Source organism: Rhinoderma darwinii, chromosome 12 (genome assembly GCF_050947455.1).
Source record: "Rhinoderma darwinii isolate aRhiDar2 chromosome 12, aRhiDar2.hap1, whole genome shotgun sequence".
Classification (NCBI taxonomy): Eukaryota; Metazoa; Chordata; class Amphibia; order Anura; family Rhinodermatidae; genus Rhinoderma; species Rhinoderma darwinii.
In genome coordinates, this window is record NC_134698.1 from 63,990,753 (window position 1) to 64,015,289 (window position 24,537).

The following is a 24,537-nucleotide window of genomic DNA, read 5'->3' on the forward strand; positions in this document are numbered from 1 at the left end:
TACAGCCAAGTGCCATTCACCTTCCCAAAATACAGAACTCACGTAAACTCACACTACTCAAATAAACGGTCAATACCTTTTCGGATCAAACGTTTCGGCTCCTCCTCTGGATCCTCCTCCTGGTGTTCTCCATGCCAGTCGCTCAATGTATTCATCAGCAACGAATGGCTCCTAGAAAAACAACCACATGAGCATTAAAGGAAGTACGAGAGAGCGTGCGATACAGATAGCGAGTGAAAGGGACTGCAAGGGAGCGCGAGCAAGGGAGCGCGAGCGCAAGAGAGAGCAAAACTGCAGCTGCATCCTCCTCCTCCCCATCAGGCAGGGAACTACAGACTGCTGGAAAGTTGAAGAAGATGCTACATTCCACTAATAAGGTATATTACAATGTTTCATGTATTTACATATACTACTGATTTATGAAAAAAATAAAAAATAAATAGTAGGTACCTATGCATGCGTGATCGAGCAAAATAAAATAAAAAAAGTGTAGAGGTCAGCGGTCACTCTACATATCGTAACTCCTATGTTCATTTTCCACACATGAAAAGCTTTTATGGTGCAAAAATGGCAAGATTTAAAAGTGAAACTATTTCGCAGCATATAAATTCACATGCTGCGGATTAAAAATCCGCACTGTATTTAATTTATGCGTGTTTTCTCAGCACATTTTTTTCTGCGGCGTGTGGATTAGATCTATTTAAACTGCACTTTGCTGCTACTGTAATACACCATTTTGAGCAATTAAATGCTTTGTGGAAAATCCTCAGCTAATTCGCCCAGCATGCACAGGTCTCATGCACACGGCTGTGTTATGTATGACGCTAGGTGTCCGTGCCTCCCCGCGGGAATACGGTCTCGTACTGAAACATGTTGTTTTCAGGACAGTAGTCCCACGGGGAGGCAGCGACTCACAGTGTCATATATAACTATGATGCTAGGAGCCCGGCTCGCTGAATTGCGTTTGGTCCGGGAAATGCGGCTGATATATCACGGACCGAACAAGGCTGTGTGCATGAGGACTAAGAGCCCATTTTCCCTTATAAATTATATTAAGTGGCTCTATATGGCAGATCATGAACTTCTGTGCACACGTTAGAACACATCACGGAATTGAATGCAAAATAAGCACCGAGTCTATTTCCTTCCATTGTCTGGGAAAGAGCAGGAAACGTCCTTAAATATAATATGAAAATGGCCAGGAAAACAGACTTAAGCTTACACCTCAGCTTTCAGTGACAATCCCCATGTTTAAAAACGGACCACGTGTAACATTACACTCCCTACATCCAATATATATATTATATTTACACTTTTATATTTATCCAAATAGAAACTTGTTATGTAACATCATAATATATACAGCATGTACAGTATATATTATATGTTGATAATGCAGCTATAGGCAACCACATGAGCCGCCTCATCACTATTAGATCTCACCATATGACAAGCAGGCTGCACTAAATTTCCTACTCTATGGAACTAAATCTAAACCACTATTTAAATGAAATGTTCTGCAACTGTCTAATATACCCAGGCACCGACAACTGATGACCTAGCTACAGGATAGCTTATCAGTATATGATCGGTGGGGGTCCAACACCCGGACCCCGCACCGATCAGCTGCCTCCAGGTACCAGATGCCCAACCCAGAAAGCAGATGGCTCTGGTCACAGTATAGCGGCCGTGCTGCAGTACTGCGCCTACTCAAGTGAATAGGAGCAGAGTTGCTGTTCTGCAGCATTGGCCGCTACGCAGTGTACGGAGCCATCTGCTTCCGGCTCCGAACACTGCATAACATCCGATGCCGGCAGCCAAAACAGCTCATCAGTGCATAGGTCCGGGTGTAGGACCCCCACCGATCATATATACCGATGACCTTTCCTGTGAATACACCACATATACCTGTGAATAGGCCATCAATTGTCCGTGACTGGACAACCGCTTTAATGTTTCAATTCCTCGTCAATCTCGAGGTCTATTTGTTGTCAGTGAAGGAAATAATATTTTTTTTTATACATTCAGAGGCTTCTCCTAGACCAGCTAATAACTGAAAAGTGGATATCATTGTATCCAGTCCTCTGTGAGCCAAACACATCAGCCCACCCCTTTCCAGCAAACCCTGATCGTGGGGATCCCAGGGTTCAGACCTCAATGAACACACATTGATAAGTTATGTGGTTAATCCGCATGCACATTGATGGCAGAAATCAGAGTGTCAGCCTCCTATTTCTCCTGCGGATTCTTTTAAAAATCCACATCGGATATTCCTATGGAAAATCCTGCACATGTGAACTTAGCCTAAAGATAAGCCCTCAATGGATATCTTTAATAATATTTTTTTATTTCAAGCTACTGCTCCGCCTAGTGACCGCTTTGTCAAACTTGGGCTGCAGCGTTGACGTACCATCCATAGTAAGGCTCTGCTCAGATGCGTCGGATTTAGTAGAGAATCTGCGGCAGAAATTCAAGGCTGACAATCGAATATCTGCCGCGGACGTGCAATGTAACGTCCCACACTCAGATTGGCCCCATTCAACGGAGCTAAACTGAATGGAGGGATTCCGCGAGGAATACTTGCAAATAAGGGTCACGTGACTTTTATTTCTGCGATGTGTGTACGGTCCCCCAGATTTCATGCGGATTCTGCGTGAAACTCTCACTGGGGCACTAATGTCACCGGTGTCGGCTGTGATTATCCATACGTGGCATGACGTCGCTTTTAACAAAGCGCAGAAAGAACGGAAATTATGGCGTTGAAAATGTTAAAAATAGATTGTACTTTCTTTTCTTTTCGTGCCTCAGTATGTGAGTGTGCCCCAGAATAACCCTTTAATGATTGTAAGGTGACACTATGATTACCATAAAGACATGTCAGACGTTGCTGGGGCTCTGTGAGCTGGGGGGACCACCGATCACTGGAAGCTGGGGTCCCATCGCTTCTTCCAGTGCAAAGCCCCTGTTAATATTTGTGATGTTGCCATAGAAACAAACGCAGCTATAATGAGCCTACCCCCTACACTGACTGCTGCTGCGGGACCCCCATAACACACGGGTTTAGCAGCCTGTGTACAGTAACTGCAGGGGATGAGTCGGACACTCACTCACCTCGAATAGCTCCGCTGTAGCGGCCATCGCGCTATATGCAAAACCAAATCAGAAATCGCGGACAGGCTCCGGACACAGCACCAGGTAGTTCCCGGGCGGGCGGGGATCAGAGAGCTGCCATTGTTACCGGAAGTGAAGCGGCGACAGAGAGCGGAAGCGTCATCCCACAGCTGCTGACCTCTGACCTGCGGGCACAAGTGGGAACCGAGCGAAGCACAAGACAGCGTGTGTGGAGGCATCAGGTGAGGGCGCAGCCGCGAAACATTTCTCGTACAACCCTGACGAACTACATGTCCCAGAATTCCTTACAAGGCGTCTACTAGGGTCAGTGCATACTGGGACTTATACTTCTACGGTCCCCGCTTTGTTAGATTATATTAATATGCGCTTTGCCTTCATGCGGGGGTTGCTCGTGTACGTGACCTGGCGGAATGCACGAACAAATTCGCAACGTTTAGTGAACCGCACAAAATTGTGTTGATTCGCGAATCGCTGGTCGCCATTTTTGTTGCTGGCAAGGGAAACGTTTTGGCTTACCACAATGCTTTGCGCCGCTGTTTATTTCTTCCACAACCAATCGTCAGAGGCTGCGTCACATGACACCAACTCTTGTATAAAAGCCGCGGCGAAGATTTTAGTTGTGTGTTTGAGGAATAGGGGGTAGGAAGCTGAGGGTCTTAACGACTAGTGGCGGCCGTGAGGAGAATATTTGCTCTGTCAAACTAATAGCCCAAATACTGCTGTGGTCACATGTTAGTTTGTATCCGCACTAGTCATTGGAGCATACAGTCATGTGACCACCGGACATGGCTCAAGATGGAAGACACATTGACACTGTGGTATAGGTTACAAATGCCTGTGGTGTTTGGGATCGGGACTCATTTTAATTTCAAACCTACCAGCGAATTTATTCATTTTTCTATATGCAGCAGGTGAACGGCGCTAATTTAATATCCGCAAACTCCCTAATAGCCCCTTTAAGAAAAAAACCTGCCAATGCTATTGTGATTCTTCAACGGGTTTTTCTCTTTGTGTTCACCCCATAAACAAATGCAGAAAATAATGATTTTTATCACAAAGTGCACTGGTGTAGTGTGTAAGAATGTCAACCTGCAATAGCTGCGATCACCGATATATACTCGACCCCAAAAATTGAAGGTTTTTTCCTTTAGAGGTTTTGGCCACAATTAAAGTGCTATTCTAGTAGGAAAACCTGTACCGCCTGTCCACACAGATGTTTCCAGGACTCTGATAGAATGGGATGTAGTGGTAGTTCTCATCCTAGATGACCCCTTCGTTTAAAGTACTCATCAGCCAGGTCATGCGCGCGTGGTCCTAGTGATATACGGATACTCCCAATCGAACGTTTATCACTTATGCAGTGGATAGGCAATAAATGTTTTCCACTGGAATACCCCTTTAAGTTTTATGGCATGTCAGACGTAACATGCAGGATCCGCCTGTAATCTGTCACATCTAAGTTATGAACTTAAATGTAATGGGTGACCGGTGGATCCTGCGTGTCCGAGACACAAGGACCCACTGACACTGAACCCGTCAGTCCTGCGGGCCCGACGAGTACAGCATTCAGTGAATGATACAGCTGCTCTGTAAACAGGATACAAAGCAGCTGTATCTCAAAAAGTAAAAATTATTTTTAATAAAAACTAATTTGAAAGTTGCACCAATCACTGACATTTTTATATAAAAAAAAAAAATAACTTTCAAAGGTGTACAAAGCCTTTAAAGGGGTTTTCTCATCAGAGACATTTATGACATATCCACAGGATATGTCATAAATATCAGATAGATGCGGGTCCCACCGCTTGTTCCGTAACTACCATTCAGTTCTACGTTGTTTCCGTAACTCACGGTCAGAAATCACACGCTTCAGCCACAACACAGCAGTAGAACGGGGTTTGGGGGGCCCCATTCTAGAGATTCTATCTGACATTTATGACATATCCTGTGGACACGTCATAAATGTCTCTGATGGGAAAACCCCTTTAAGGACCTCTGCACATGGCTATATTATGGACCCGTGTTGTACGGACGTGTAATATGGTGCCCATAGCCTGCCATGGGCTTATACTGTAGCTCTATGTTCATCTGGTTTTATGTGAAGACTTTTCCTCACATATTTATACAGAGGCACCATAAAGCAGCACACGGAGGGCCTTCAGCTCCGTCATACAGACCCCTAGTGATTCCAGGCATACAGGGTCTGTGCACGAGCTGTATACACTAGTATTTTATGTGAGCTTATTGTGCCAATAAACCTCCGGAAAAAGAAAGCGTAAGGAATATTTTCACCATTGAACATAATTTTACTGTTTACATCTAGAATTGCATCATTTTTTTACTGATCCTGGGTGTATTCTACTGCAGAGCTGCATTCATGATTTTGTAGGGTTCAGAGCTGAAATCTCACAGCATTCCTTCCTTTCCAGTGTTTGTACGGAGTTTGCTCTTGCAATCTGTGAAGTCTTCTCTACACCAAGCACTGTACAGTAATAGGATGTAGAAAAACGGCATTATTGGAACGCAGATAAAGCTGTTAGAGGTTTTTAAAATTATGCTGCATAAAAAGGTACATGTGCACGGGTACATTATATGTGTTCAGTACCTCCAAAAATGGAAGGAATATTTTGTGGAATTTTCCAGATCAAGGTCAATATGTTTGTTAATTCTAATAAATATATTTTACAGTTTTTAATTATTTAAATGTTTGTTCAGGTCGCAGCTTGATGTGAATCTTTCAGAAAAATAATGCCGATCCGTGGACTATGGATCTTATATCACCAGCCAGGGGGGCAAGGAGAGGTAAAATTCTCAAGGTAATAAAGAACTTCAACTACTGTATTTGTTTTAGGCCGGATTCACACGAGCGTGTTTTGCCCGTGATATACGGTCTGTATGTCGGGCGCATTTCCCGGGCCGAACACACTGCAGGAGACGGGCTCCTAGCGTCATAGTTATCTATGACGCTAGGAGCCCCTGCCTCGCTGCGGAAAACGGTCCCGTACTGTAATCATGTTTTAGACAACAAAAAATTGAGAAGAAAAGCTTTTAGACCTCACAGATGGTCTAGGGTAGCGCAGGCGTTAATGCCAGCTTCCATGGTGGCCTGGGGTAGTGGGGAATTAATACCTGCTTCCCAGGTCAAAGAGAAGTAAAGCAGCTAATGCCACCATCCTTGGTGGTCTAGGGCAGTAGAGGGGTTAGGCCTCGTGCACACGGCCATGCTCTTGTGTCCGCAACTTATCCACATTTTTGCAAATAAATTGCAGACCTATTCAATTATATGGCCCCATGCACATAACCGTGGTTTTCCACGGATCCATGTGGGGACCGTGAATTTAGGTCAAGTCATTTTACGGTTTGGAATTTCTTCTTCACAAACTGGTGAAATATTTTTTGTTGTTGCGGATCTGTGAATCCTGATGTCACACGGATGCACAACAAAGGCCCCATGCACACGAACGTGCTTTTGCGGCCGCAATTCCCCCGAAAATCCACGGGAGAATTGCTGCCCCATTCATTTCTATGGGCCTATTCACACTACAGTGGTTTCCACGGTCCGTGTATGGTCCGTGTATGGTCCGTGTATGGTCCGTGTATGGTCCAGAAAGAATGGACATGTCTTATTACTTGTACTGCGGTCCGGGATCATAGAAATGAATGCACGCGGCCATGTGCAAGGCCCACGATTTTCGGGCGGCCCGCGGGTGACACTCCGCGGCTGTCCGACTCGAAAATCACGGCCGTGCACATGGCTACGGTCGTGTGCATGAGGCCAAAGGGGTTTTTGCTGACAAATAGAGTGCAATAGATCAGTAGATTTTACGGCCCGCAAAACCACTATGGTTGTGTATATTAGGCCTCAATGTTTAATTTCCTGGTACTATAGGGTAACTTGAGACATTAATGAGGACCTTTCACTAGGTCCTACAAAGTGAGTTATTAGACTCTAATAGCCACTGTGTCTAAGAGCCAAGAGGTGTTTTTTTTCTGTACCTATGCGTCCCCCCCCCCGTTGCTGAGCTATGGACCCCTCGATATTTAGCAACCAATATGGAAATGACCCGCTGGCTAGCCAAGTGTGTTTGGCCTAAAGCGATTTGGCGGGGCTACCACTGAGCCTCTAATGCTGACCTATCAGCGTGAGGCTGTTCCCTAAAGACTGTCTGAGCGTCAGAGGCTTTGTGGTAGCTCCGCCCATTAAGAATCACTGGCGGCCAAACCCACTTGGCTAGCCAGCGGGTCGTTTCCATATTGGTTGCTAAATAAAGAGGGGTCCATAGCTCAGCAACGGGGGGACAAACACCGCTGCACTAATAGACACAGCAGCTATTAGGTGAGTTTAATAAATCACTTTGTAGGACCTAGTGACAGGTCATCTTTAAAGGGGTATTCCTTTCTATGCCATAAATGTCTAGGTTAGAAATGCCCCTTTAATGTTTGCTTTCCTGATCTTGGATAATGGAAGGGTCAATGCCCCCTTTCTTGGTGGTCTATGGTACAAGAGGGGGTTAATACTTTTATGAGCACTGTGCTTTATTAATGGGATTGTACAGGATTAGAAAATCATGGCTTCCCCCCCCCCCTGTGTTTTTTTGGATGAAAGCAACCTTTTTTTTCTACTCCTTGACACCCCCTTCATGGTAACAGTCAGGGGGTGTGCGAAATATTGCATTTTACAGTCCAAAAATGTGGTAATAGACGGTATATCTGTGTCTTCCAGACGTTACCCTACGGTGGAGAAACGAGCTAAGGCCTTTAACAGGTCAAGCTATGTGACCGTCCCGGACGATGTAGACCTCTTGAACGCATTACTCCATGAACTGGGACTGACGGACGAGAATAAAAACTTTGTGGAGTACAGAGATAATTGTGCCAGGATCAGTAAAACAAATGTACACTCCCTGATGGTTTCGGAAGGGAACCTCTGGCCTGTCCTGGCCATTCAGAGTGGTGACTTCATCCACGTATGTCTTCCTCTGGTGGAGCAGCTTCTGACTCCTGCCCCACCGCTCATCAGTATTAACAGTATCTCTGAGGCATTTTCCATATTATCTGGGATTATGCAGTTTGTGAATTCTGGACACAACACTGAGGCGGACATTTCCTCGCGGGTCGCGCAGCTTTCTCTTCTGGTAACGCAGGCCTGTCCGCTGGGCTCTCCGGTGGACACCAACTTCCTTGCACTGCCCGATAATCTCAGCAACGCATCTGCAAGTCAGTCCTATAAATCTCCAGCATGGAAGACCAGCAAACAAAAGGGCAAAGCTCAAATTGAAGTTTACATAACCGAGAAAGTGAATTCCACACAGTATGACAAGGGTGATGATAGTGACATGTGGCAGGTGTATGGGACCGTTTCCTGCAAGGTAACAGTATATACTATATACAGCAAGTATATATTTATTTTTGGTCCACAGAATACAAAGGGAGAATCAATAATAAATGGCATTGAGTCATGTTAGACGATGCCATCATTGTCTTCGGATGTCTGAGCTTTCTTCATGTGTTGCCCCTGTTCACAGACCCCCCTAATGCCATGCTTTAACATGTCAGAAAATGTCTATAAGGCCCCGTTCACATCGCGTTTGCACTATCCGCCGGGCGTATACGTTTTTGAACACTAAAAAAGTATTGAAATGTATAGCTCGGCGTATACATAGAATATAATGGGTTAAACGTAGACCAAAATAGCATCGGTTTGGTCTATGTTTGTCATGGTTTACGTTGGAATACTGTTTTTGGAAAGTACTGAAAAGCGTCGTCTGCTACATTATCATATACTTCATAAAATGTATACACAACGTAACGTTTTTCTTAACATTGATCTCAATGGACTACGTATGCAAACGTAATACTATACGTTTGTATCCGTTTACATACAATAAATCTATCCATTTTTTTTCTACCAGTGTTCACTTTTAAAAAAAAACTTATACTTTTTTAGGTAAAAAACGGACGGAAACATATACCAACGTATGAGTATACGCTAAATGTACATGCTATAAAAAACACAGACGTAAACAGAAAATGGTACAAGTTTGTATTTGTTTTCAGTGGTACACATTTTTATATATATATTATATATATATATAATATATATATATATATATATATATATATTTGTGTGTGCGGATAGCACAAATGCTATGTGAATGGGGCCTAAGGGAAACTTCCCTTTTAAATATTTATTGTGCCTGCAGTTTTACCCCTTTGTCTTGATTGCTTTATATAGACCTAAAACAAGTCTGTGTTGCAAGGTGAGGCAGTGTGTTGTATAGCAGGTAGAACTTCATGTAACAAGTGGTTTCAAAGCAACATAATGTATCAATCTGTATAACTTTGGTTTGTTTTAGCTGAGAATGATCTTAAGGGCAGATACAGACAAACAACGCTGCGTTTTGCGCGCGCAAAAACCATTTGACAGCTCCGTTGTCATCCGTGTCTGATGCGCGGCTGCGTGATTTTCGCGCAGCCGCCATCATAGAGATGAGGCTAGTCGACGCCCGTCACTGTCCAAGGTGCTGAAAGAGCTAACTGATCGGCAGTAACTCTTTCAGCACCCTCGACAGTGAATGCCGAACACAATATCGAAAAACCTGTTGAAAAAAAAGAAAAAGTTCGTACTTACCGAGAACTTCCCGGCCGTTGCCTTGGTGACGCGTCCTTGGTGACGCGCCTCTCGACATCGGGCCCCACCTCCCTGGATGACGCGCCAGTCCATGTGACCGCTGCAGCCTGTGCTTGGCCTGTGATTGGCTGGAGCTGTCACTTGGCCTGAATTGTCATCCCGGGAGGTCAGACTGGAGGAAGACGCCGGGAGTTATCGGAAAAGTCATGTATATTTTCATGTATATTGGGATCGGAAGTCACTGTCCATGGTGCTGAAACAGTTTAACTCTTTCAGCACCATGGACAGTGACTATCTCCTGACGTCGCGTACCGATAATTTTTTTGCCGGGTTCGGCCAAAACGAGTTCAGCCGAACCCGGTGAATTTCGGTTCGCTTGTCCGGCTTCGCTCATCGCAAAGACACTCCGTTTGGATGTTCGGAAACAGAAAAGCACGTGGTGCTTTTCTGTTTACATTCATCCTTTTGACAGCTGGTGCGCTGTTTCAGTCGGTTTGCACGGAAGTGCTTCTGTGCAACCTGCAAAAAGCACGGACTGTCTGTACTGCCCCATAGACTTGTATTGGTCCATGCGTGCCGCGTGAAAACCACGCGGCCCGCACGGACCGAATACACGCTCGTGTGAGTCCCCCCTAAAATGGTGAGATCTAACATGACATTTCCCAGACGACTATGACATCTAAGGTACTGATGAATTTTATCCATCAGAAGAGATATATCTTGAGTAGGGGCCGGTGAGACATTTCTGAATGTCTGAAGCACATGTATCATGTTGTACGTGGGCATATGAAAGAAAATTTCATTGGTCGAATCGGTGACATATTTTACTTCATGTCAAGATCCATTTCAATGACAGTATCGATAACTCGGCTCCACTCCAATGTCTCCCCTAAAAACCCTAAAAAAATGGCCTTGTAAATTTTTTTGTTAATGCCGTTGTTTGGGAACCGGCATTTTGGCTTCCGACCAGTGTTGTGAATATCTCTTCTTCACATTCACTTGTAAGACGTTTATCCCTGAACAGAAGAGGATCTCATTTCCCCTTGATGTTTTTTCCATGTCTAATGGGCTATCAAGAATTAACATGAAGACAGGAAACGGCAGTGAAAATTGTATTTCTTCTGTTACCTGTTACGGAATGATCTGTTTTGCCCCGTAAGCCGCTATTTGAGTGATTAGTGAATGCGGTTTCTGTATCTCATTCCCAGGATGTATATGGCTTGGAAGCTTATATGTCCGCTAATTGGAAATGAACTGGTTACACTGGGAATGACTGGGCAGTCTGGTGGATTTCTTATTCTTTCCATTTATTCTCTTTATTGCATTTATTCTCCTATTAAGCCATGTATGCAAATGCGATTTTCTTCATTATACCGTTAAGTAAAATCTCTGACAGCTGTTAGGAAAGTGAAACCCGGCTCTGCTAAGCGTGCGTAGTCTGAGATATCAGTCAGGGGTGTCAATGGATACCAGCACCTCTCGTGTATGTTATAGGGTGGTCCTTGCATGTGATGAGAGAATTCAATTGGAAACCACGGTCGTGTGCATGGGCCCGTAGAAATGAATGGGACCGCAATTCACCCGCAGATTTGCGGGTGAATTGTGACCGCAAAAACACGTTCGTGTGCATCAGGCCTAAAACTTTGATTCCTTATTAATAATAATAATGTCTCATCCTCAGTATTGATGGTTTACTATTGTGCCCTTTAATAGGATCCTACATTTATGTCCGTGCTCATCTGTAGTCTCTCTATCATGCACGTGTATCTTGTCTTTGCACCTTCTGCATTCAGATCAGTGATCCCTCTCCTTGTAATTTATTGCAGTATTGACAACCTCATCTTGCTCTGCTGCAGCACTTATATAGGCATAAACATCTGTAGTTAGTCTGGCCACAAAGAGAAGTCTTTACGATGCCTCATGCCGAATACAAGTTCTACAAAGCCGTAACACAGCGCCTATAGAAGTCTATGAGGCCTTACCGTACCTACGTACGCCTTTGATTTGATACGGCGGCATGCAGGGTTTTTTCCTGTCAGATTCGGTGTGAATCCTACCCAAAAAAAGTTGGCATGTTCCATTGGATTCCTAATAACGGACAAAGCAATGCTAGGGGAGAATACTGCTATAATACATCATTGTACGGAAACACCATGTTGGTAGCAAGTGGTTCCTACGGCTGTGTAGTCTGTACCCACAGGGGCCTTGTTCGGACATACAGGCTCTGTGTACCCGGGTCTGCTGTGTCCTTCAGGCCCATATTAAAGGCATTGCCTTGGATTAAAAAAGGGTCTCATTCAAGTTAATGAAGCTGAGCTGCAATACCAGGCACAGCCCATGGACATGAGTGGCGCTGTTTCTGAAAAAGAAAAACAGACCATTTAGTCCTGAACAAAGCCTTTAATGTGAATCTCACAAAATACATTTGACATTTTATCAGCCTCTTGATTAAAAAAATAAAAATAAAATCACCAGAAAACTATTTTTTTTAAGGACTGTCCAAGAATGAATTTCTGTACCTTCTGAAACGGTTGCAATCAGATGCTTATAAATAGCTGCTCAGATTAACCTAAAAAAGACAAAATGAAGTGATTTTTCATGGTATTCCCGAGCGCTGCCAGCAGTGTTTTGCAGGAGCCTGTTTACACAGTTTGCTCATAGTCGAAATGTATTAACCGCATTCAGAAAACGGTGCAGTGGGCAGTCAAATCTGGAGCCAGTGAAGGGCAGGCAGATGTTGATGCAGGTGGTGGTCAATGACCATGGTGGGAGCCCGAGTCATTTCAGCTCTTCTCCTGCCGTTTTCTCTTTTGTTTATCTTTGTACAAGCGACATTAACTCCGAGGGACCAACTTATTCAGCACTACCTAAAATAATGACTCTTTGATTGCAGTCAACCTAAAGTGGCTCAAGGACTTATTAGCACGTACGGACCTATGTAAATCATTATTATTATTTTTTATTATGCAAAAGGTACATTTTGATTGATTTAATGCACAATTTCCGCAGGGGGTCATTGGAGGCTTGTGCTGAGTAAGTGGACGTGTGGATTAAAAGCCTTGGTTTGAGCATTTAAACAGATCTAATTAACGTCATCATTTTTTTTTTCTTCTTTCCAAAGTGTAATTTGGAAACAATCAGCCCAAATGTAATAGTCGGCTTGAATCTTCCTGCCAATGGCTCCCCCCTTCAGGATATCCTGGTCCATCCCTGTGTGACTTCCATTGACTCCTCCATGCTGATCTCAAGCAGCGTGGCTGTGACAGACGATTCTGCTTTCAACGGGCCGTACAAATTTCCATTCATTCCTCCCTTTGATTTGTTCCAATTGTGTTACTACACATCACAGGTAAATAGGGAATTAGGAGCCTTGATTTATAGTACTCTATTTTATTTCATAACAGTCGTACCGAGAATATCTCCTTTATTTTACTACAGTAGATACAAGACCAATACGGCCATATGGTGCCATGGATACTGACTTTATATGGTTGCGGAAAATGCTCTGCGCGTGACACTTTTTTTTTTTATTTAATTTTTTATTATTTTTTATTATATATTATTTGATTTTTTATTACAGGTACCTGTGCCGCCAATTTTAGGTTTTTATCAGTTGACAGAAGATGGACATCAGGTACAGATATCCGTTAAACTAAAGCTTCACGAGAGCGTCAAGAATGGATTTGATTACTGTGAAGCACAAATACCCTTTTTCAACAAGTAAGATTTGTTTTTTTGTTTTTTTTTTAATACGTATGCCCTAACAATATTCCTGTAATTGACTGCAAATTAATTTTTTCAAATAATATTTGCAAATGACACATATTGATGCTGTAAGATACAAAAATAAAATTGTTAAAAAAAATTTTTTTAGGTACGATTTTCATTTGAAAATATTGCCATGAAAATACACAATGTTATTATAAACAGTGGATTAAACCACATTTGCACTGCAAGTTTAAAAATAAATAAATATATATATATATTATTATTATTTTTTTTTTATATATTTTTTTTTTTATTATTTTTTTTATCATTTTAGATCCATAGTGTAATAAATGTCTATTGGGGTCTTTTGATTTCTAATGAGAAAAATCAAATTTATTTGAAATAAAGATTTATAAATTTGTTTTACTTACAAATAATACAATATTATACTACTAATAATAATAATAATAATAATAATAATATAAATGAATTCCCTAAAACCTGCTTTAAATTATTTTTAGCATGGATTTAGTATTTTGGAATATAAAGGTGCGCTGCAGGGACACCAGACACTTGCACTCAGTCAATGATTGTATGCCGTAGTGTCAATTTCAATCACATTCATAATGTGAATTAGAATTAAATGCTGTAATTATTGCTCCTAATTCTACCTTATTTCTCATTTATTTTTTAACTATTATAAAACAGTATTTCTATGCGGTATTATATTCTATTATTAAAATAATACTAGGAACCTTTCCATGTATGCATCCCTAACAATACATCTTCTATCTTCTCTTCCTAGATCTAACCCACTGATATCGTCTGATACAATTTAACTATAGCACCGTTGACGTTTTGGGGTTTTATCAATCATTCAGTTATTCTTCTTAAAATGTAAAATAAGTACAACACCCATTGTGCCTTGAATATTAAAATGTCACACAAAAATAGGAAGGTGGAAACAGCTCAGAAGTGCATTTTATTTAAAAAAATAAAAATAAAAAAACAACAACAAAAAAACCTCATATAATGGTCAGTTGGGAAAAATAGAATTGGGATAATAGGTAAAAGCTAATGTGTTGCCTTATTATAGTAAAGCTCCATTAATCTATTACTGCTATTGTGTATTACAGAGGTCAGATAAAGCATTTTGAATACAAAGTAAGTCACGGGCAGCTTGAATTATCCAGAGAAAAGAGTCTTCTAGTTTGGGTGATAGGTAAGTATTATCGTGGGGGTTTTTGATAATAGAAAAATATTATATGGTCTTGATCATTTCTCTTGCAAAATATATAATAAGAGTATAATGATATAAATGCAAACATACAAAGCTGGTATAATAAAAAAATAAAATAATATGTCCTCAGATACTAAAGGCATTAAACTTATATAAAACCACAACTGGCATAGACATAGCCTTTAGAATGAAAACCTCCATTGTTTACACTGCAGGCTGCATCCACAGAACTGGAAAATAATGCAAATTAGAGATGAGGTGTATGTGTTATTTTACATCATTTTTTATTATTTCATGACTAAACCACTTTTTTGTTTTGGGTTTTTTAGACGTTTCTTAACCATTTGCAAGAAGGCTAGAATTTAACAATACATTACCAATTTCTTACATCTTAAAAAAAATTATCTTTAGTACACTGGCAGAGCCCAGATTAAAGGGGTAGATAATCTCGTTTTGCTAGAGGTGTCCCAATCAATAAACTAAAATCTGTGAGGGAACTAGGCAGCAAGTGTTCATTTTCCCTGCAGCAGCACCTCCACAGGAGAAATAAAGCATTACACAATCCCTACTGAAATCAATGGGCTGTATGTGTGTAATACACGAATGTACTGGGTCCTCCAGAGTGAGAGACGCTCTCCATAGCCGCCTTCCGCTTTGGTTTATAGATGTGGGTTCCTGAACAGTGCACCCTCCTCCAATAACTCAGAATTCCCTTATAGGGTTTATGAAATGGGTTTTCTAAACAAGACAACCACTTTAAAGGGGTTTTCCCATAAATTACATTTATCACCTATCCACAGGATAGGTGATAAATGTATGGTCGCTGGGGGCCCCATCACTGGAACCCCCATCAATCACTAGAACGGAAGTCCTGACCTCCGTTTCTTCTCACTTCACGATCGCAGTGCGGAGTATCTTCAATGGAGCAGGGGTTGCGCGTGTGCACTGCCCCTTCATTCAATGTCTTATTGAGCCTGACGGAGACAGCCAAGGGTTGTGATCAGTGGGGGTCCCAGTGGTGGAGCCCCCAGCGAACATATATCACCTATCTTGTGTATAGTAATAAATGTGATTACTGGAAAAATCTCTTTAAAGAGGTTCTTCCACTAGTTTATTAATTCCCTATCTCCTAACTAATCTAATAGGCGCTATGATGCTGATAACTACAGTGTGATTTTTTTTTTTTTTTTCAAAAACGCTTAGAATTTGCAAAGTTATGTGCATTTTTCTAAATATGCTAATTGGGCTATACTTGCCAAATGGGAGGTTACTCTTTCTTTTCACTCTGGGCGGTGTAATGTTTTCTGTGTTACGCTGTCCATTCAGCATCATACAGTTCTCCTCTTCCCAGCCCAGCAACACAGTGTGATCATATAGTATACAGCTTCCATTCCTGACTGTATTCATCTGGTGATACCTCCGGTTGTGTCACAGCTAGAACTGCGATCCTGGTGCCATATGAAACATTAGAATCTCACAGCGCGAGATATGGTTATTTGAAGTGATCCCCCTTCCTTCCAGCCTCAGTTTCTCACATTGTGTGAAGCAGCTTCATGCTGATAGGTAGGACAGCGTCAGAGGCTGTGAGGAGGCTCTGTGTGACTGCGCCTATCAGATTAGCTAGGAGATAGGGCATTACTAAACTAGAGACTGGAGCTGTTGGTTTACATTTCTGCTGCCAAGGATAAATAATAATTAGGAGTTGGTTGGAGGTTTGGTTTTTTACAAGCTAATCCAAGATACAGGGTTATATATGTATATACCAGACATGGGCAAACTACGGCCCGCGGGCCACATACGGCCCGTTAGGCTTTTTAATCCGGCCCGCCGAACTTGTCCAAATTATAGTAAAAACCTCCTTTTTTTTCCCCTTTCCCTGCAATGCCCACGTTTTCCCAATAGATGGCGCACTCAAAACACATTGACCGTTGTTAATGTGGCGCGTATTTCTCTTTATTTCACTTTAATTTTCACTTCGTTTCACGTCACCATTAAGCCCTTCTGTGAAAATGAGCGGACCAAAGAGAAGGAAAGTGGACAGCGAATGCCGAGTGTTTAATAAGGAGTGGACAACAAAATACTTCTTCACTGAAGTCCGATCAACGGCTGTATGTCTGATATGCCAAGAAGATGTTGCGGTTTTCAAAGAGTACAATATCAGCCAGTATCTGCGAAATAGTATGTAAATGCCATATCTTGCATATTCCTTGAGACAAATTTATTAACTGATAAGGGCTATTTTTCACATTTGAAAGACAGTTAATAAATTGGGTTGTAGTGTTCTTACTGTGCTATGAGGTTTGCACACACTACATTTAATGCTTTAGTATATCCGGCCCAAACACTCCCTCCAAATGCTCCTGGCCCGGCCCCTCTGTCAAATTTTAGAACCCATTGTGGCCCGCGAGTCAAAAAGTTTGCCCACCCCTGGTATATACACTAATGTGGTGGTGGGGGTTTAATATAACATTTTTATCGATTTAATTTTGCAATAATCTTCAGGCCAGAAGTTTCCAAAATCTTTAGAGATTTCCCTGTCTGGAAATGTAACTTTCAGCTCGGAGGAACACCCCAATGACCCACTGGATCCCATTTGTGTTGGAAACACAGCTTATGTGAAAGTGAGTTAAGAAATGAAGATTTATTGTTTAAGGGCATCTCCAGGCATTTTATATTGATGGCCTAACCTTAGGATAGGCCATCAATATCAGACCGATGGGGGTCCGACTTCCACCACCCACATCGATCAGCTGATTGATGGTGCCGTTTCCTTTTCCCAGTTTACAGGCACAGCGCCATACACATCGGTAGCAGCTGTGCCTGGGATTGCATTTCTGGTTCTATTTAAGTGAATGGGACTGAGCTGCAACAGCCACTACAGATGTGTACGGCATTGTGCCTGGTAAACACTGAAGACGCCGCATCGACGTACGGTGCGGCCCCTTCAGTCAGCTGATCGGCGTGGGTGCCGGAAGTCCTGAGGATAGGCCAGCGATATAAAATGCCCGGAGAAACCCTTTAAGTGAAATGTGCACTGTAAAAACATTGAGCTTTTCCAAAGCTCGCCGTACATTCCTGGATCCTGCCTAGATCCAATGGAGCACTACTTCAGCTTCTTTGGACAAGTAATCCAATTGCTTCATTGCAGTCTTTTTGTGAAAAATGAATCCCTCACATAGCCCGGTCTGTTCTGTTGATGGTCCTTATCTGGCTCCATTTTGCACACAACCTTCATGATACATTAGTACATCTAATTCCACTATTATTTGATTTGTTTACCTTACTTTGTTACACCAAAAATGTCAGTACTATTAGATGTTTTTGATTAATTATATTTAACAAATTGTGAATTTGAATTAGTAAACGCAACACTTCCACACCAGTGTTGGACATGGAAAGCGACTAGATTATTTATGGTCCGTGTCATTTCTCCAAGCATCTTTTTGGGTGGAGGACTAAACAAATGAAGATGTGTGCATTGTTTATGTCAAGTATGGGCAATTGTAAAACTGCAAAACAGAGGTATTTGTGAATATTTTAATAAACTATGTCCTATATTGTATTAGGACATTCCTATTTTTGTCTATACAGAAGACAGTGTTCATTTAGTTCAAGGTGCTACAGTTCCAAAAAGTAGCCCTTCAAGGAACTCTTCACCATCTAACTGTAAACATACAAAAATGACAAATAAAAACAGGGAAATTTGCAAAAACATATCATGGAAGTGGAATATTCCTTGCACAAGTTCATGTCCTGTGTGTGTCTGAATGTTCATGTGTTACTGAAGCTCATTTTGTGCCCATAGCTTTTATTTAGAATTCCTGACTACAGTCTGACGGGATGTTACACCGACCAGCATTCGGTCCAAGTCTTCTCAACTGCAAAGCCAAAAATCATAACTTGTAAGAGTCATTTAATGTTCACTTCTGTTTTTTTCACTATTTCCACTCTTTATGTATCTTCTAATAGGCAAACACAGCAAAAAAAGCATATATTAGATTATCCATCACTGTAGGTTAGAACAATTGCGTTTTAGACTTTTTTTTTTATATCCAAATTATTTGTTTTTTAAAATGATTATTTTTATGGTTTCCATTGCAATACACACTAGCAGGCTATTTGAAGTATCTTAAAGAGGCTCTGTCACCAGATTATAAGTGCCTACATGATGTGATCGGCGCTGTAATGTAGATAACCGCAGTGTTTTTTATTTAGAAAAACGATCAATTTTGACTAAGTTATGACCTATTTTAGATTTATGCTAATGACTTTCTTAATGCCCAACTGGGCATTTTTTAGCTTTTGACCAAGGAGAAGTGTATGACGTTGACCAATCAGTGACCAATCAGCGTCATACACTTCTCACCATTCATGTACTCCGCACATAGTGATCTTGCGAGATCACTATGTGCTGTCACTTACTCACACATTAACTTTACTGAAGTGTCTTGAGAGTGAATAGACATCGCTTCCAGCCAGGGTGCGATGTCTATTCACACTCCCGACACTTCGGTAACGTTTGTGTGGGACTTAATGACAGCACAGCGTGATCTCGATGTGCTGTGCTGTAAGTCACACACAAACGTTACCGAAGTGTCAGGATTGTGAATAGACATCGTGCCCTGGCTGGAAGCGATGTCCATTCACTCTCAAGACACTTCAGTAAAGTTAATGTGTGAGTAAGTGACAGCACATAGTGATCTCGCAAGATCACTATGTGCTGAGTACATGAATGGAGAGAAGTGTATGACGCTGATTGGTCACTGATTGGTCAGCGTCATACACTTCTCTTTACAACGCCCACTTGGTCAAAAGCTAAAAAACGCCCAGTTGGGCATTAAGAAAGTCATTAGCATCTATCTAAAATAGGTCATAACTCAAAATTGATCGTTTTTCTAAATAATAACCACTGCTGTTATCTACATTACAGCACCGATCAGATTATGTAGGAGATAGAGCATTTATAATGTGGTGACAGAACCTCTTTAAGCAGTTGAGGTCGAGGGTCAGGGTCATGGTGGATTTACTTATCATGGCCCTTATCTCATATTGTTTTCATGTCTTACAGCACGGGAACTGATCTCAGCAGACTACTATATATGGAACTCCAAGGCTCTAGCACCTATCGTATGCAGATCTTTCTTTGACTAACACCCAACAATAAACATATTTGTAAATAATAAAAATGGATGAACAATAAAAATATTATTTAATGTATTTAATTGTTAGGAGACTGTACAATTGAATATTTGCATTGCCACATGGTGACAAGTCCCCAAGAAAATATTTTTCTCCAATAGAAAGTGTTTTCATCTATTGGAAATAATCATCAATGTCCCCAGGAACCTGTACCTCTCGCTTGGCTGTCCGAGGAAAGCCGTTCAGAAGCTAAGCGGCACAACGCTCACAGGGGCACTTCTGCCACCTCATTTTAGCAATCGGTCAGGTCTTCGGACCACCACCGATCAAAACTTCTGACATATCACTATGACATGTCAAAAAGTGTTTGAAAAGTTTAGTTACCCTTTAAGGTGGCGATACACATTAGACGTATGTCGGCCAAACCCGTCAATTTCGGTGGGATGAGCCGACCATCCAATGTGTATGGCACTGTTCCGACTCTCCCCCAATTACAGATGTCAGAGGAAAGAAGGGTCGGACGTGTTGGATTCCAACATGCCCGATCCTTTTGTTTGCAAGTAGATAAGCCGCTGCCAGAGGAGTCTGGCAGTGGCTTTCTCCCTTTTGAGAAAGCTTGTACGCTCGGCCGAGCCAAGCGTGCATGTGTATGAGCACTTAGCTGTCGGACGAACGATTGCTCAGCTGACAGCTATCTGAAACGTATGACCAGCCCCAGTCTTTATGCAGCTGAGCTTAGAATACTAATCCATAGAAAAAGAATAATGTACCTCTATATTGTATGTTTTGCTCTTTCATAGAGCATTCCACCTTAAAGAGACTCTGTCACCACATTATAAGTGCCCTATCTCCTACATAAGGAGATGGGCGCTATAATGTAGGTGACAGTAATGCTTTTTATTTAAAAAAACGATCTTTTTTCACAACGTTAGGAGCGATTTTGGTTTATGCTAATGAGCTTTCTTAATGCCCAAGTGGGCGTACTTTTACTTTCGACCAAGTGGGCGTTGTACAGAGGAGTGCATGACGCTGACCAATCAGCATCATGCACTCCTCTCCATTCATTTACACTGCACTAGCGATATAGATATATCGCTATGTGCAGCCTCATACACAAGCCCTAACATTACTACAGTGTCCTGATAATGAATACACATGACCATCCAGCCTGGACGTCATGTGTACTCAGAATCCTGACACTTCTGACTTTTTTTTTTGTGAGATTCCGGCAAGTGAAACCAAATCTCGTTTAGCTCCGTGATCTCGCGAGATTTGGTATCCGTTGCTGGAATCTCACAAAAAAGAGTCAGAAGTGTCAGGATTCTGAGTACACATGACGTCCAGGCTGGAAATCATGTGTATTCATTATCAGGACACTGTAGTAATGTTAGGGCTTGTGTAAATGAATGGAGAGGAGTGCATGGTGCTGATTGATGCCCACTTGGTGGAAAGTAAAAGTACGCCCACTTGGGCATTAAGAAAGCTCATTAGTATAAACCAAAATCACTCCTAACGTTGTGAAAAAAGATCGTTTTTTTAAATAAAAAGCATTACTGTGACCTACATTACAGCGCCAATCTCCTTATATAGGAGACAGGCCACTTATAATGTGGTGACAGAGTCTCTTTAAAATAAAATAAAAAACTACAAGTAACGACCTTGAGTTGTCCTTGAGATTTTTTAGAATTCCTTTTACTCATTTATAGGGCACAGCAATTTCTAGAAAATCCAGGTGGCACCCTACTATTCCCACAGAGCTGTAACGGTGGGCATGTTGGACAGCTATATTTACAATTGATGCGCTTTAAAATATAAATAACCGTGTATTCAAGCTTAAAAAAAAAATAAAAAAAATGTTTCTTCCATTTCTTACGTTCAGCAGGCGACAAGCAGCAATCTTCATAAGGTTAGTTTACAATGGCAGCCTGCTAGAGTTCTGAGACTGTTTTCACTATAGCGCCTCTTGACAGGTTTGCCAAGTGCCTATCAAGACTGATGGATTTTTGTTTTCCTTGACCACGTTCTTAATTTAAAACACAGCTAGCTGGACCTCTCTACTAACAAAGCCAATGGTCTCATGCGTTTTTAATCAAAATGTGGTGAGCATTTCTGATAGAATGACTTGTGGGGTATCTTACTTTCCTGACTTCAGATAGAACAATGGTCTGGTGCCTTCTTCAGGATCTTCTACTGTCCGCTGTGCTAGAAAATACTGTTTTTACCCATTCTTCTCACCCTGATAAAAAAAAAAAAAAAAAAGCTTTTGATTTTGTCTTAAAATCTGTCACTTGAAGATACATTTTTGAAGACAAGGTCTGTTTCCCCAGTTTGGTAGATGACCTGTTTAATGTTCTCCCTGTGTCTGGGAACGCCTTAGTGTAATTAGCGACCTTTGCACTCCACTACTAATCCCGAGCTAGTTTGTATTCCTTGCTCATCTTTAAGTCCAGACCTTTCTTTTCTTTGGAGTCCACTGCCACAATTAAAGAAGAAACAGCTGCATTTCAAAGGGATTCCGATTCCAGACGCTTAATCGTGATTGACAAGTTCTTATACTAAGCTATATGAAAATAAGAGAGTCCTTTCTTGGGTTAAAACTTCAATCATTTTCTATAAAATTATCTCAATATGGATTTTATTAATTTTCTTTGATAACGTTTCTTTGCATACATTTAACTTGAAAGATGCTTTGAGTCTTCAGTGTGCCTAAGAGTTTCCTTTGAAGGCCTGAATGGTGTCAGCCTTTCGTTTGTATCGGGATGTATTGATAGTGCAATGAAACCTGTATGTTGGTGTTTAATGCCAGGAGAGTGGACTTTGAAGAACACCCTTTAAGCAGGTGCATTCATACAAGGGTTAAACCAGTCCGTGTCAGAGTTGGTCCATGAAGTGTTTGTTAGGGGCCGACAGTATCTTTGTTTCATGTACATTTTATATGAGATTCTGAAGTCCAAGGTAGTTTTGTACTTTTTATTACAACAAATTTATACAACAATTTTTATAATTTTAGACTTTTTTTTTACACCTTAAGCTTCAGTAGATATACATGAAAACACAGAAATTGGTCCAACATCGTATTAGTGGAGACGCCATTCAGTCTGTAAATCAAGGGGCTGTACTCCTCTTCACAGCATGTTTAACCCTTTGGCTCCTGACGGCTTTGCTCAGATACACTCGAAAGTGACAAAAATTGGAAGAACTGAACAGAAAATTTTTGTGTCAAAAAATTCCAAAAGAAACCGCATGTAACATTGTGTGGGTACAACATCCAGTTTAATAGGGCTGGCAGTAGTGCAAGTTGCCTGTTTATATGATATTGACCAGGAGCCAAGTGATAGAGCCTGGTGTTACCTGCCAGTCATATGGTTCTGATTAGGGGCATAACTAGAACTCATAGGGCCTGATAGCAAAGTCATGAATGCCCTTCTCGGGTGATCCAATCTCATCCTTGGCACATTCATACACAGAGTTTCTCTTTAAAGAGGTTATTTGCTTTAGACAACCCCTATCCTTATGCTATTAGGGTATATGGATATAATAGAGGGTACTGCACTGCTCAGGACCCCAATCTGTTAACCAGAGTGGAAATCTGCTGCTGCATGCAGTACACGGACAGTCCATTGATATTGATTTCAATGCTTAATTTCCCGATGCAAAGTATATCGCTAGATACCGGCGGATTCCCACAAAGATAACCGTATACACGGAAAAAGCAGAAACGGATTATGTTGATTAAATTTAAAGGGGGAATACAATCAAAATATGTAATTCTGTAAAAAAAAAACAAAAAAAAACACTTTTTTCACGAAAAATTCTAAAGTTGCCTATTTAGATCAGACACTTTCAAGGGCAAACAATTGTCTGACTGTACTTGGCTGTTATTACTGGAAACATTTACAACCATGCAAAGATCGTTAGATGAAGCACGGAGGAGAAAAAATGGTTAATAACTCAAACTCACTAGTAATTAGAAACTGTCAAAATCAGCCATTTCAGCTGACATTTCTCTCATGCGCAGACGTGGCTCCACCATAGTGAGAGACGCTCTTTGTAGCCATTCTCCTCTCAAGTTAATAGATAAGTGTGGTGAATAGGAAATCCACTCTATTAACTCAGAATACCCTAGTAGGTATTTGAAAATATATAATTTTTTTTAAAAGCTGAGTTTGCCACGCCCTGTCCTGTTGCTAAAAATCAATGTACAGTATAACTGTAGGCCATAAACCATATACAAATATTTTTTCATAACCCCAAACCGTACACAAGTCGTCAACATGCCATAAATGACATATAGCTGATCTTAGGGCATTCTATATAGACAGCTCTGCATGGACTGAATATGTATATATCTCGAACATCAGTCCATAAAAGCGGACTATGAGAATGCAGAATTCAGGTAAACCATACCGGTACCACGGACCCAGCACATGGGAACCAAATGTAACTATTTGAGGACCAAGGGTCATTGATGCCTCAATGAACAGGCCTAAATGTAAAGTTTTGGCATACATTCTTTTCAACTGTCATAACTTTTGAACTACTTCTAATAACTTAACCATTTTTTTAGTTTGTTTTTTTTTTAGAACAAATGACACTTTCAAAAAATATATTATTTTTTTTACCACATACGCAACACATATTTTATGTTGCAAACAAACAATTAATCCAAAAAGTGTTCACCTTTTTT

At 41.3% G+C, this 24,537-nt stretch overlaps 2 protein-coding genes across 6 annotated transcripts in view; one reads left to right on the forward strand and one right to left on the reverse strand.

Moving 5' to 3' along the window:
* The window catches only part of EXOC5 (exocyst complex component 5), a 25,079-nt gene extending 21,453 nt beyond the window's left edge, over positions 1–3,626 (reverse strand). Inside the window, exons 1-2 of the mRNA XM_075843342.1 lie at positions 3,112–3,626; positions 77–171 (exon numbers count right to left, since the gene is read on the reverse strand). Coding sequence (XP_075699457.1) covers positions 77–171; positions 3,112–3,138 — 122 coding nt within the window. The 5' untranslated portion in view covers positions 3,139–3,626. The remainder of the gene's footprint in view (positions 1–76; positions 172–3,111) is intronic.
* Positions 3,105–19,914, forward strand: AP5M1 (adaptor related protein complex 5 subunit mu 1). Of its 5 annotated transcripts, none has more exons than XM_075843344.1 (9): positions 3,105–3,435; positions 5,848–5,948; positions 7,856–8,501; positions 12,885–13,112; positions 13,344–13,483; positions 14,608–14,693; positions 17,214–17,332; positions 18,517–18,613; positions 19,780–19,914. In XM_075843344.1, exons 2-9 carry the CDS (start codon positions 5,881–5,883, stop codon positions 19,860–19,862), a joined length of 1,467 nt encoding a protein of 488 aa, XP_075699459.1. In that variant the 5' UTR covers positions 3,105–3,435; positions 5,848–5,880; the 3' UTR covers positions 19,863–19,914. The 5 variants fall into 5 exon arrangements, with proteins under 5 accessions (XP_075699459.1, XP_075699458.1, XP_075699461.1 ...); XM_075843343.1 differs by having other exon boundaries at positions 3,105–3,353; XM_075843346.1 differs by lacking the exon at positions 3,105–3,435 and adding an exon at positions 3,700–3,771.
* Positions 19,915–24,537: the final 4,623 nt, after the last annotated feature.